Source organism: Ptiloglossa arizonensis, chromosome 7 (genome assembly GCF_051014685.1).
Source record: "Ptiloglossa arizonensis isolate GNS036 chromosome 7, iyPtiAriz1_principal, whole genome shotgun sequence".
Taxonomy (NCBI): Eukaryota; Metazoa; Arthropoda; class Insecta; order Hymenoptera; family Colletidae; genus Ptiloglossa; species Ptiloglossa arizonensis.
This window is the reverse complement of record NC_135054.1, coordinates 12925545-12938260: the sequence shown is the minus strand read 5'-3', so window position 1 is coordinate 12938260 and position 12716 is coordinate 12925545. Positions and strand designations below refer to the sequence as shown.

At 41.2% G+C, this 12716-nt stretch overlaps 2 protein-coding genes across 4 annotated transcripts in view; one reads left to right on the top strand and one right to left on the bottom strand.

Moving 5' to 3' along the window:
* The window catches only part of Fas1 (fasciclin 1 Fas1 domain-containing), a 411004-nt gene that overhangs the window by 339526 nt on the left and 58762 nt on the right, over nt 1–12716 (top strand). For all 3 annotated transcript variants that reach the window (XM_076317366.1, XM_076317367.1, XM_076317365.1), the window contains exons 6-7: nt 1595–1760; nt 2968–3128. In XM_076317366.1, coding sequence (XP_076173481.1) covers nt 1595–1760; nt 2968–3128 — 327 coding nt within the window. The remainder of the gene's footprint in view (nt 1–1594; nt 1761–2967; nt 3129–12716) is intronic.
* Nucleotides 1–12716, bottom strand: part of Orc3 (origin recognition complex subunit 3) — a 142037-nt gene that overhangs the window by 77277 nt on the left and 52044 nt on the right. The gene's annotated exons all lie outside the window — the stretch shown is intronic.

The following is a 12716-nucleotide window of genomic DNA, read 5'->3' as shown; positions in this document are numbered from 1 at the left end:
ATGGCGGGCTCATCCTTTACAGAGCGTAACAACCTTTACCCGTGGCGTCGGTAACGAGGAGCGTGTAATCATCGGTCCAGTGAGTCGACCAACACGGGGAGATGCTTATTTCGTGCCCTTAGCCGGCTCGTTGCTCCCGTTACCCTCGAATAAGTAACGTCGATGCCCGCGCCCTTACACCCGCGTCTTTGACGTTGCGTTCGCCTCCGCGGTTTTACGCGATTACACCGCATTAGGGGCCGTTCGCATGGACCCTGTTTGCGCCGAAGCCAGCCTGAATCTCCCGCGAGAGAATATCGGTGAAACGGGGGATGAAAAGGACGGCGGGACAGGCTTGAAACACGGCTCCAGCACCGGAAACTTGCGGGTAATTAACGGGGGACGTCTTATCGGTCTGTTAATTAAATATTATCGCCCGTTGGCGACGTGTATATTTTTCCTAGACGATCCTCGAGTTCTCCGCCGAGAACGAGACATTTTATTTGTAATTCCGAGCGAGACACGGCTCCTCGCCGATGGAACTCGATGGAAACCGACACTAACCGTTTTACAGTCACTTGAAGGTAACCGGGGGGGTGGGTTGAAAGTTGAACAAATTTGCCACTAAATGATATTAAAACAGAATACGACCGTCGTAAAGAGCCTTTTCCTTTTGTATTTTTATAGATTGAAAATTCTTAACTGTTCGACGTGAGCAGGGAATTCTTCGATGGGAAATGAGATGTGAAGAATTTCTTTGAAATATTGGATTGTTCGGGGAGTCGTTTCGTTTTTCAAAATGGAGAATATATAATTTAATGAAATGTTTATACACTCTAAAAAGAATCGTGTTTTCGTCAAAAGAAACGAAATGATTTTCCGAACAACCCAATAGTGACGTGTTTTAGGGAGTATTTTTTAAGAAAAACTACCAACTGCAAATTAAAAACGACACGATTGAGGTAAAAGAGAAGTCAGAACCTGATGCGATGGTAAGAAAAGTCTTGGGACTCTTCATAGATTAGTAGAGTTTTAACCGACGACTTAAGGTTCCGAACCAAGAGGTGAAACAGTTGGGAAACCGTTCAATAGACAATCCAAGATTAAGTGCAGTCTGGAAGAATTCTTTCGGGAGAACCCATACAGTCGCTAACTTCCATTGGCAACCCGTATAATCAGGAATCCATAGAGTCTGGATGGTATAGAGTTAAGAGCCAGTGTAGTAGAAATTCAATGTTTCGATGGCCGAATAATCGGAAGATTAAACGTACAGATAACCAGAACGTTAAATTCGAGTTTAGGAAGATTTGGTAACGATGGTGGCGAAATGTATAAAAGAAACTAAATAGTTTTCATTCTTATCGTTCTGTAACGATTTCAAATACATTTGGAACAGAAACAGATGGAAAAAGCAAAGGAATCAACTCCACCTCGGATAACTGCAACGCCTAAGCTCCGATTTTGTTTCACTTATCCGAGTATTATTAGACAATCGACAAATTCGAGAAATCTGTACTGTTTGCCACCTTCTGACGACGCGTGCAGAAAGTATTCTTGTAATTTCAACAATTGTAGCCATTTTTTATACGATAAATGTTCTCTTATTCTTTTGTAGCCGACACCAAGACCGGAGAAGGTTGACCGCGTCGTAATTGACGGCCACGTGATCCCTAATCACGTCCTCTTCACTTCACCGACACCTGATAACGTGCCCTACGAGACCCTCGCGTTGACGGACAACGTCAAGGTCACCGTTAGCTTCCTCAAGGAACACGATAAAGGTGAGTAAAATTTGAAGAAAAATTAAACCAAACGCCCAATTCCATTACCAACTGGTAAATTCGTTCAATTCAGCGATATATGTTACAGTTGTACGTGCAAAATATCGTATTTACAACGTTATTAAAATTTCACAAGCTGCTAAAAGGAATTGGATGAAATCAATACAAAACGTTCATCGTGAACGTATACAAGATTCACATTATCGATCTTTCGTAAATGGCTTATCGACCGATACGAAAATTAAATGGACACTTGGCGATAAAAAAAAAATATTCTTCGTTTCCTTAGATTCTCCCCCGTGGAACGTGTACTCGGAAAAGTCCAACCGATTTCCCGGACGATCGTAATAAAATAAAAACTCGAACGTATACAAGATTTACATTATCGATCTTTCCGTAAGTGGGTTTGTCGACCGATACGAAAATTAAACGGACACTTGGCGATAAAAAAAAAATATTCTTCGTTTCCTTAGATTCTCCCCCGTGGAACGTGTACTCGGAAAAGTCCAACCGATTTCCCGGACGATCGTAATAAAATAAAAACTCGAACGTATACAAGATTTACATTATCGATCTTTCCGTAAGTGGGTTTGTCGACCGATACGAAAATTAAACGGACACTTGGCGATAAAAAAAAAATATTCTTCGTTTCCTTAGATTCTCCCCCGTGGAACGTGTACTCGGAAAAGTCCAACCGATTTCCCGGACGACCGTAATAAAATAAAAACTCGAGTCTGGTGCGCGTTCATCGTCTATCGTCGTCCATTTTACGCGCGTCTTCGAGGCTATTAAAAAAATACACATTTCACGGTACTAGGTATCCGGGAGCACGAATCGACTTTTTCTCGTGGGGCAATTTTCTTTTCGCTCGGCCCTTAGTCTTTGTTCCGCGATTACGCGACAATAGTGACTCCGCTAATTGGCAATTAGCGGAACGGTATCGTTTCATCGATCGCTGGTGAACGCGATCTACCGTAATTTCTTATCGGTGGCCTGGAGTAAGCAAATGAAACCGAATCGCGCGTCAGCGAATAAATTAAACAAACGACACCGGCTCGACGTTGAATCGGTTCGAATTATTTAACGAAGATTTAATCTCGCTGATTCGTTCCGTAAATCGATTCCCGCTGGCGGTCACTTAGCATTCTTCGTTCGCCGTTATAATAATATATCGGCCCGACGGAATAATTGGAAACGTTATTTTCAGTTTACGTCAAATCCAATACACTGATGGGCGATGCGAATCATCCTACCGGTGTAGTCCTCGCAGAAATAGTCAAAGCGAACATCCCTGTACGGAACGGTGTGGTGCATCTGATCCAACGGCCGCTTATGGTCGTCGACACCACCGTGAAGGACTTCCTCGAGGTCAGTGCACGATCCTGTTTCCCTACCTTTTCTTCTAACATCGAAACCCGGGACATTTATAATCAATTTAATGGGAAATTGAATGGCTGTGACAATAACGCGACCCACCACCGCAACGTCATGTTCTATTCATCCCCATCTCATCATCCGCGGGTATGACATTTCCCGGCGACGTGGATTCATAAAATATTTCGCTACGAATTCGCTACGTGAATGAAATAGAATCGGCGGGAACGAGTACGAAAGGCAATCCCTCGTGTATCGAATTCACCGGATTTATCCAGCAGATTGTTGCTCACTGAACTGGAAGGTAACGCGAATATTAAAATACGGTAGAAAAGTATAATACGAACGACAAAGAAAAGTGTTTACCTTTTCTCGTGATTTTCCCTTGAAATAGAATACACTTCACGCGGAGCGGATAAACTGGTATGGTGAATAACTTCTTTTACTTTTCTTTTCTTTTTTTTTAATCTTATTTTAGTAGAAAACGACGTACGGGGTACAATCGACGGAGATCGTTGAACGATTGAAGCAAATATTTGGGTACTCGTAAATATTAAACGTGTTGTGTATTGCGAGCGGAATCATTTCTTGGAGATTTTTACTTGTTATTGAAATCGAAATTTTCTCGTGTAAGTAGAATTCGTACATTTTCTTGCAGTTTGTAGAAAATTCGTTCTTGTGACGTTAAATTTTACTTTATCGAATAAGAGCAGAAAAAATTGAATTTGCTTAAATATTCAAGGATCTTATGTCTTTGTGACTGTTTCGTAAATAATCTTATATTAAAATATTTGTATATGGAAATAGATCTTTAGTTAAAGAAAAGTACTGGATCGATTTAAAAAATGCGAAGTTCGGACAAATAATCACTTTTGACTATCCGAGGAATTTTCTCGGGCCGCGTATGTCTCTGGGCGTCTTTCCTTTCGTGGACCCAGAAACGAAGAGGTTATTTAAGGTGCCAGTTCACGGTGACTTATTCCACATTTTTTGTATTGTGTCTCCAGACCCGGTAGACGTCGGTGAGTGAAGAAACGAACGGCGAGTTTTCCCATTGTCGGAGACGTTATTTCGCGAGTTCCTTTTGATATCTGTATGAAACGCTTTTAAACTGCCTCTGGTCGAAACGCCGGTATTCTTCGTCTCCACCCTGTCCCCTACCCGCCGTCCTCCATTTCGCGTCTCAGGAGCCCTCGATCACAATGGATTTAGCTTTGTTCGGAATAGCCCACGGCTTTCTGACGGTGTTCAAACATTAAAACTTTAATCATCTATCGATAATTTAGTTTTCCAGACAGTATAATTCACTACCCCTGGAACGTGCACCCCGTGTTGAATATTTCAAGTATTCGTGAAACCGAACCGATCAAGTTTTCGTGGAAACAATTTATACATTTCAACGTTCCCGTCAACATTACGCCAATCAGTTATTGCTTCGAGCGCTCAAATATCTTTCGATTCTCGTAATATTGTAATCGCTGAGTAATATCGAACGAACTTCTGGTAAATAATTGATGAACTTTCAACGAATTCTACAAATTAACCCTTGTCGAAGTTAACGGTTATACAAAATGTGAATCGCCAATTTTTTTCGCAATCAGAGGACAAATTAAAATTTCGTCTATCACGGCGAATACGATTTCGAAGAGACTTCAAAGCGATGACACTCGATCTTTTGTATATTTTAACAAGTATTTTTTTAAATATGTATATAAATTCACACATATATTTCCTACTAATCTTTTCGGATAGAATTACCCCATTATCGTTTGTACCATCAGTACTGGGACACCTTGTATATCATAATATCTCCTACACCGAGAACACTTGAAGTAAATTTTCGTAAAAATAAAACCTACGATAATTCTATATTTTCGACTTACTTTTCCACGTAGACTCTCAGTTGTACAATCAACAGCAGGACACCCTGTACATTATGAGATCTCGTACGATCGAAACAGACTCGAGTATCTACTGTTAAGTTCAATGCTCCAGCAACTTGCACTCGCGCTGGCGCTCGAAACACGATAAATTATTGAAGAAAAATTCGTTGAAATAAAATCGAGCAACGGGGTCGACAACGAACGAGAATGTATCCGGCCGGGAATAATGATCGATTAACAAGATTTCGTGAGGCGACTGACCAACTACAATGGCGTACAGGCGGCACGGTGCGCGCGCGTTACGATTCCCGAGCAACAGTCCATCAAATTTCGCGCAATAACGATTACCCCATTCGGTTTGACTGATGTGGCTTTCGTGGCCACGTAACATGTGTCAAAATATATGTACACAACCGTCGCAACTGGCAGTGATTACGCGTTTGCGTTGTATTACATCGTATCTATACGACAGCGGGATCCTTTGACGTCGGTGCATCGTTCCGCGCGGCATGTCACGTTCAGGGTGCACATATACGCGTCGGAACAGCGAATGCTAATGCTCCTCTAATGCATCGCGCGGTCTGAATTCGCAATAGACGTCACGGTGAAAATGGAACATCTTGAGATCAATTTTGACGCCACCGTGTCGCGCGATATTTGTACCTAGGTGGTTCACGAGAGCATTCGAACGAACTGTACCTTGGGTCGGACAGTGTTGACCATTTTTAGCCGGATTGGATCGGAATCTGGAAATTTCTCGACGCGCGAGATTGCCGGAGCTGCGGAACGTAGATTCGATGGATGAATTTTATCGAATTGGATACTCGAGTTATCTCGAAGCAGCTTCTCGTAGTAATGTCCGAAGTTCGAGCAAGAAATTACGGATTAACACGTTGAACAACGGGTTACCACGTTGACCGCAACGTCAGTTTACAATTAACGTATTCGAGAACGTTCTCGACATTTGTTCAAGTTGTAGCGCGAAAAGTAGAAATATTCGAGAGTTCAGCAGTGTACTTTACTTAAAATATTTGATAGGATCGCTAACAATGGTAAGGTTACTTAAAAGTTTACAAATATTAGAGTCCTTACGAAGAAACGTTCCAAGTTCGGAGTGCCAGTCATGAATGACCACCATGGCATTCAACTTGTTAAAAACAACATGTACAGCGCAGACGAAGAAAACGAAACGAGATCGGTAAAGATACACAATTCTTTAAATCTTCTAACCTTACTTCTTCATCCGTGGCAATTGCACTTTTTCGTTTCATCACGGACAATCGAGGTTCTAACATTCGAAAGCGTTACTTTCTCGCGTGAACGTTCCTCTCGCTCCCCGAATCGATCTTTTTATCCTCCACGTGCCATTTCGAAGCACCCTCGACCCGCGATGCCCCGAAACGGTTACGAATATCGTTCCAACGGTAAGAGCATCGAGACCCCGTTTACAAGATAAGCGAACGAGCCTCAGATGTCGCGGAAACGGGGAAAAGAGCGTCAGCTCGTAAAGATTGTATCCGTCAGGCGACGCGACGCCCACGTTGTACCGTAACGATTCTAATCGCTGGAGAAGAGCCCTGGGGTTCAGGTTTTCACCTATCGCGCGAAGGGCGCGCGATAATGCGACCGGTGGTTGTATATTGGCTCGGCGGTTAGCCAATTTCATTAACACTAACGGTTTATTCGGCGGGTAATCCGTTTCCCTCTTCCCTTTCGTCTCCTATTCCCAGACCACCGCCCCTTCCCAATCTTGCGCGCGCGCGCGAGACCGACTCGACGAGGTCGTGTGTACCTTTGTACTTCCTTCCCAAATCGGATTACAGTCTCGTGTCGCGCCTCGTGTACCGTGTAAAAACGAGTTAATAGCAAAGACGAGCTAACGCCCTTTCGTGTCCCCCCACCCTCTACTCCCGAGAACACGATTAAATCCCGCATGCGTTTTCTTCGTCTCCGTATTCTATCCACCGCAATGGAGTCATCGAATGGGGATAACTACGCGCGGTTCTGTCCAATGTTGTATCTTTTACAACGAACATGAACGTTTTCTTCATCTTCGTACTCTATCGCAATGAAGTCATTGAATGAAAATAACTATGCACGGTTCTATCCAGTGTTGTATCTTTTACAACGAACATGGACGTTTTCTTCGTCTTTGTATTCTACAGCAATGAAGTTACTGAATAGGGATAATTATGTGCGGTTCTATCCAATATTGTATCTTTTCCAACGAACATGGATGTTAAATAATATTGATCTTATTTGAATTATCTTATTGTTCTTACCGGTAAATTCGAACGTGTAAACGATGTGTACTTTATGTTGTTTATCGCTGCCCTAGCCACGTTAGACGATGGATCGTTTACTTGGCTCGAGCCTAGTTAAACACGGTTTTCAAATAGCAAATAGTTAACCATTGTAAATACTTTCCGGTATGATAGTTAGCATCGGATAGTTTATTTGCATCAAGTTTCCGGAGTGATGGAATAATTAATACCTGTGTTCCCTGGTCTCTGGGTTGTACTTGGAACTCTAACGCTTTTAGAAATTTTTTATTCCAAGTTTTAGACCAAAATTTAGCTCGAGTTTGATTCATTAATCGGTGGTAAACGTTTATTACGATTGTGTATTATTTTTAATCGTTGAACTGTTACATTCTCAAAGGTAACGAATTTTATTTTTTGCACCTCGTAATCTTTATTCATGAAAAGGTTATCATTGCGCGTAAACAAACAATACGATCAATTTTACGGGAAGAAAAAATTAAGAAACGTTCGTGAATTAAGGGGATGAATTATATTGTAGATCAAATGAATTCCATTACGTCCTGTTCAGCAGAATTAATACTTCGTTTCATGGTCTGTTCAGTATATTCCCGCTGTAGTAATTTTTTAATTTCACGAGTTAAAAGACAAGTTCAAATAGCTTCCTTTATAACTATCAAAGGATACAGAATTAGTTCTACGTGCCTTAATTACGTGACCGTAGTAATTACATCCCAAAAAAGGTTTCCCTTTGATTTTGGCGCTGGTTCCGGTTGTGTGCATTATGAAACTTATTCATGGTACCTTAGGTTAAATTATATATTGAAATTGTATAGCGAGAACAAATGCTCATCCAACGAAGCAATAACTGGTTACTCTTCGATCCCCCATTTATTTCGCGCGAGATAAAATTACTTCGTTCATACTTGAGAATAAATAAAAATTTTCAAAACTTTCCTCCATATTTTACGAAACACACGCCCTTTCTCCAAGCAGACGTTCAAACACCATCAGAAGAAAACCGTAAACGAAAAGTTTCTTTTTCCCGTGTAACGTAAATTCCTTTAATTACTACAACGAACAATTGTTTCAAAAATTTCCCACCCCTATTGTAAACCGTACACTCCTCTTCTAAACACCCGTTCAAATACCACCAGAAGAGAACCACAAACGGAAATTTTCTTCCTCGCCAATTTGTCAAGTTTCCTACTCCGAGCGTTTCGCGATAGGATTTGTATTACCGATAATAAATATATCGATAACGACCGAAAGCGGTTTAGTCCGCGAAACGACAAAAGCGTACGCGTTCGTGTCGAACGGATTGCCGGAAATAATTCGTAATATACAGGAAATGCGCAGAACGAGGAAAGCCTTTCGAGCTCAATCCCGCTGGAATTCCGTCGGTACATTCGTTCTAATCATTTTCGCGATTGATGTATCGAGTATCGAGTAGCAATAAATCGTGCTGGCGGTGTATCCATTAATACGTTCATTCATTCTCACGATATTGGAAACGGATTCTTGAGAGGAACAAATATGTTTTCATCCCGGACAGAATATACCCTGCGAACGGCTGCAAAATTTTGTACAATATTTCATTGGCCCCTACCGGCTTGTTCGATATCGATTGGTAAAATCTGAATGTAACGAAGAGATTGCACCCGGAAAAAATTTCTTCCCCCCCTACGTCCAACCTGTAAGCGTAACCGATACACCGTCGTTTTTTGATGCGTGCCGTTTCGTCGGACACTCGTCTACTAAAATTCAACGAAAATGTTTTCCTCTCAAGAACGACGATCCAATCCCACCGTTTGACTGTCGTCGTTTCGCCACCGATTGCTCATCCATACTCGTTTCCCGATAGAAATCACGTATCGATCCTCATCTCACCCGCGGCGTACTATCACACGTGTCATTTGTGACATATATGGATGTATTTATGAGCGTGTATATATATATATATCTATATGTGTGTGCGTGTGTGTATATATATACACACACATACACATCTCCTCTCTCTCTATATATATACAAACGTTTTACACAGGACAGCAACGGAATGTTCACGAGACAGCTGTCGTCACATGCGACATATCGATTGTTCTTCAGCAATGATCCTCGGCACGTCTCGCCTACTGTCTGCACCAGATCCTCTTGGACCGGACATTGGATCAAAGGAGTCTTCGTCGAGAATTCAGACTTTTTTCTAGACGCGCGGTGTCCTCTCTCGCGACGTTCTTTGATCCAATCACGGCCCGTTTTGTGTTGTGTATTTGTACCCAGCAGCCTCCTGAAACGATCGCCGTCGTCCACGGGCTGGTTTGTCTCTCCTACGGGCGTTTTTGTTTAAAATAAAAAAGTGCGTGTCTTCCTCTCGAAGCGGAAGAATCTCGAAGAAAAAATAAAAGAAGAAAATATATTCTCTTCGACGAACATTTACCTCGAGACCGACCACCATCGTTTCAGAAGGGCGCGATACTAATCACTTACTTTCAGGTTCACTCAAATCGACACTGAGAACGAGACAAGCAGAAAGACTCGAAAAAAAAAAAAGAAAAAACAAAAAACGAATGACAGCTAAGACACAGTACCGATTTGGTGTGTAGGGGAGCACAGAAACCCGTGGTTCTGCCGTCACTGCACCGCCTCGTCTGTCTCACCGCAGATCTCTCGCCTCTGCTCGCAATATTCACCCTGTCTCTGTTAGATTTTTTCACCCCCTGCCTACCCTCCCCACCGATTGTGCTCTCTCGCCTTCTCGTTCACGCATCTTTGAACGAGAGACACAACATTTCGCACGTGCGCGATTTTATATATATACATATACATATATGTGTGTGTATATATATATATACATATATATGTATGTATGTATGTATGTATATATGTATACACAACATCCAACTACGGTGGTTGCGAGATACACGGGAACACGAGAGGAAAATTTTCACTCGAAAAGGTTCGAGTAAGAACGGGTCGTTGGAATTTTTTTTTCTTTTTTTCTTTTTTTCTTTAGGGCTCAATTTGCCAGACTTATCGAACACTCGGGTCACTGAATCGTGAGGGTCAGCCGCGCGAATACACTACGAATACTCCGGATATATATCGACCGAAACTCGAAAGATGTGTTCTAAGTGGGCGGAGCATTCCTATCGTGCTCTATTGGCTGATCCATCATCTTGTCTCGTGGACGCGCGCCTTCTTTCACGCGTTCTACAGAGCAGAAATATTAACCCTTTGGACTCGAGAGGAGATCCTCGATCGCCACCTAATTCAGTGTACTGTTTTCGATCCGGGAAAACTTCGTGGTTTGGAATTCAAATTGGAATTTAAATATTACGTTCTTGTAAAGTGTAAACGCATGTATGCGAAGTATATAAAAATGTTCAATTCCAGATTAATTTTACGACTTAAAGGATTTTGTCTCGAGTGCAAAGGGTTAAGTAAGGTACATAGTCGAGACAAAACACTCGTGATCTGTATATCGGTTCCAAAATTTTCATCTCGATCTTTGAAATCTTATCGATTGAAAATCACAGTGGTTAGTTAAACCCCGGGAAGGAGTAGATATTTTTTATACATTTTCTAAGCATTGTGTATAAAATTAATATCTGTTTAGTATACACCATTGAGCATTCTATAAAGTTTATTCTCTTATTAATTTGAATACTTCGTAAAGAAAGGTCTTGGTTAGTTTTAGATTAGGATCCCCAATTTTAGACCAGGTATTTTAATAGGTTTACTAAGTTGAGATAGATTATGAAAATAATATTTCTTTCGGTTAAAATATAATTAAGATATAGTAACCACTTCACGTAACGGTAGTGTATCGAATTATCAATAATTAATTTGTTTCAAACAAAGAATGTTAAAATACTCTTTCCATTGACGAAGAATTCAGCTCGATGTAAAATTCAAGCTCTAGGTATTTTAAAAATCGTCGAGACACTTCGTTTAACTCGAAACGCGTAATTTTTGCGTTAAATATTTTTACGAATGACGCGTATCGATAGAAATATTTCAACAAAAATAGTCTCGAGCAGACGATCTCGCTGCTGGTAACTTCGCCTTGCGAGTGTACGATAAGACTGGCAAATATTGTAACTTCGAGCGATGCTCGAAAGCTGCTTTAAAATTTTTCGAAAAATGGATATAATTCACGACGATGTGCGCACAAATATTGTGCCCCGTCACGCAGCATACGGTTAAAATTGTGCTGGTTATTTACACGCACGAGAGCAAATAAACTCGTTTCCAAAACGCGAACGCTCGAGAACAACGTTGTTCCTTCGTGTTTTCGTGCGCAATGATAACGTTATATTAAATAATAACACACTACAGTACACACTTGTATATAAATACATACGAATTCTCCGTACACTACGAATCGAGTCCAACCCCTCCCCCTTGTAATCGTAAAAGGACTAAAAGAAAGAAACAAAAAAAAAAAAAATAAGAAAAATAACCCCTAAATTTTCCCTGTTTTGCTTATTTGATCTACCTCGAGGATCGTTTCGCACGTATCGTAGCGAGCCCCCTATATATATACATTGAGCAGCTTCTAGATCATAACGGAATCGTTCACCGCCTGTATACTATAATTTTTCGAATCTTACGAAGCTCCCTAATTCGTGCACTCGCCGCGAGGCTGTTGAAACATTTTGCGTTCCCCCAACCCCATATAAATATATATTTTAATTACACGAACGGAAGTCGGGTGCAACGATCGCCAGGATATTCGACTGCGTGAATATTAATTAAACGGCCCGAAACAAAATGAGCGCCGAAAATGAACGATGACGTCGGTAAATGGTGGCAGAAACGTTCGCAAGAAATACGATCTCATCCGTTCGCTACGTCTGAAACGCCGCATTATGAATTTCGCGCTTGGCGAAAATTTACAACCGACGATAAACCATCGATCGACCTGGCGACCGCGAGAGTTGCGAGACCGCCAAAATTTCGACCGATTTATGACGCAAAACTTGCCTAAAAATTCAATGGAAATTCTTTTTTTTTTGGAAAATTATCTCAGGCTCGAATCAAGATCAAATTATGGATCAGAGTGCGATATTAAACGAAATATTTTGTACATTTTTTATTTTTGTACGAGAAAATATCGACGAAATATTCTACATTGAACGTTCACGAAATAAAGGTTTCGTTATTATTTTGAAAGCTTGAAACGTAGAGTCATCGTATTATGCAATTTGAACGCATAAATATAAAAATGTATCTTCATTTTCTCCAAACAGTCGAAGAATGTGTTTCTTGAGAGAATATAGCGACTGGATCATATAAATCCCGTAATAGCTGAACTAGAAAGGTACTTATCAGGAGAATTTTGTTCGCCACTGTAGCCCTCTATGATATCTACAAACTTTGGGAACTAAATCGCCGTATTTCCGATCAAGCGCACCGGACCGATGTGACTGGAG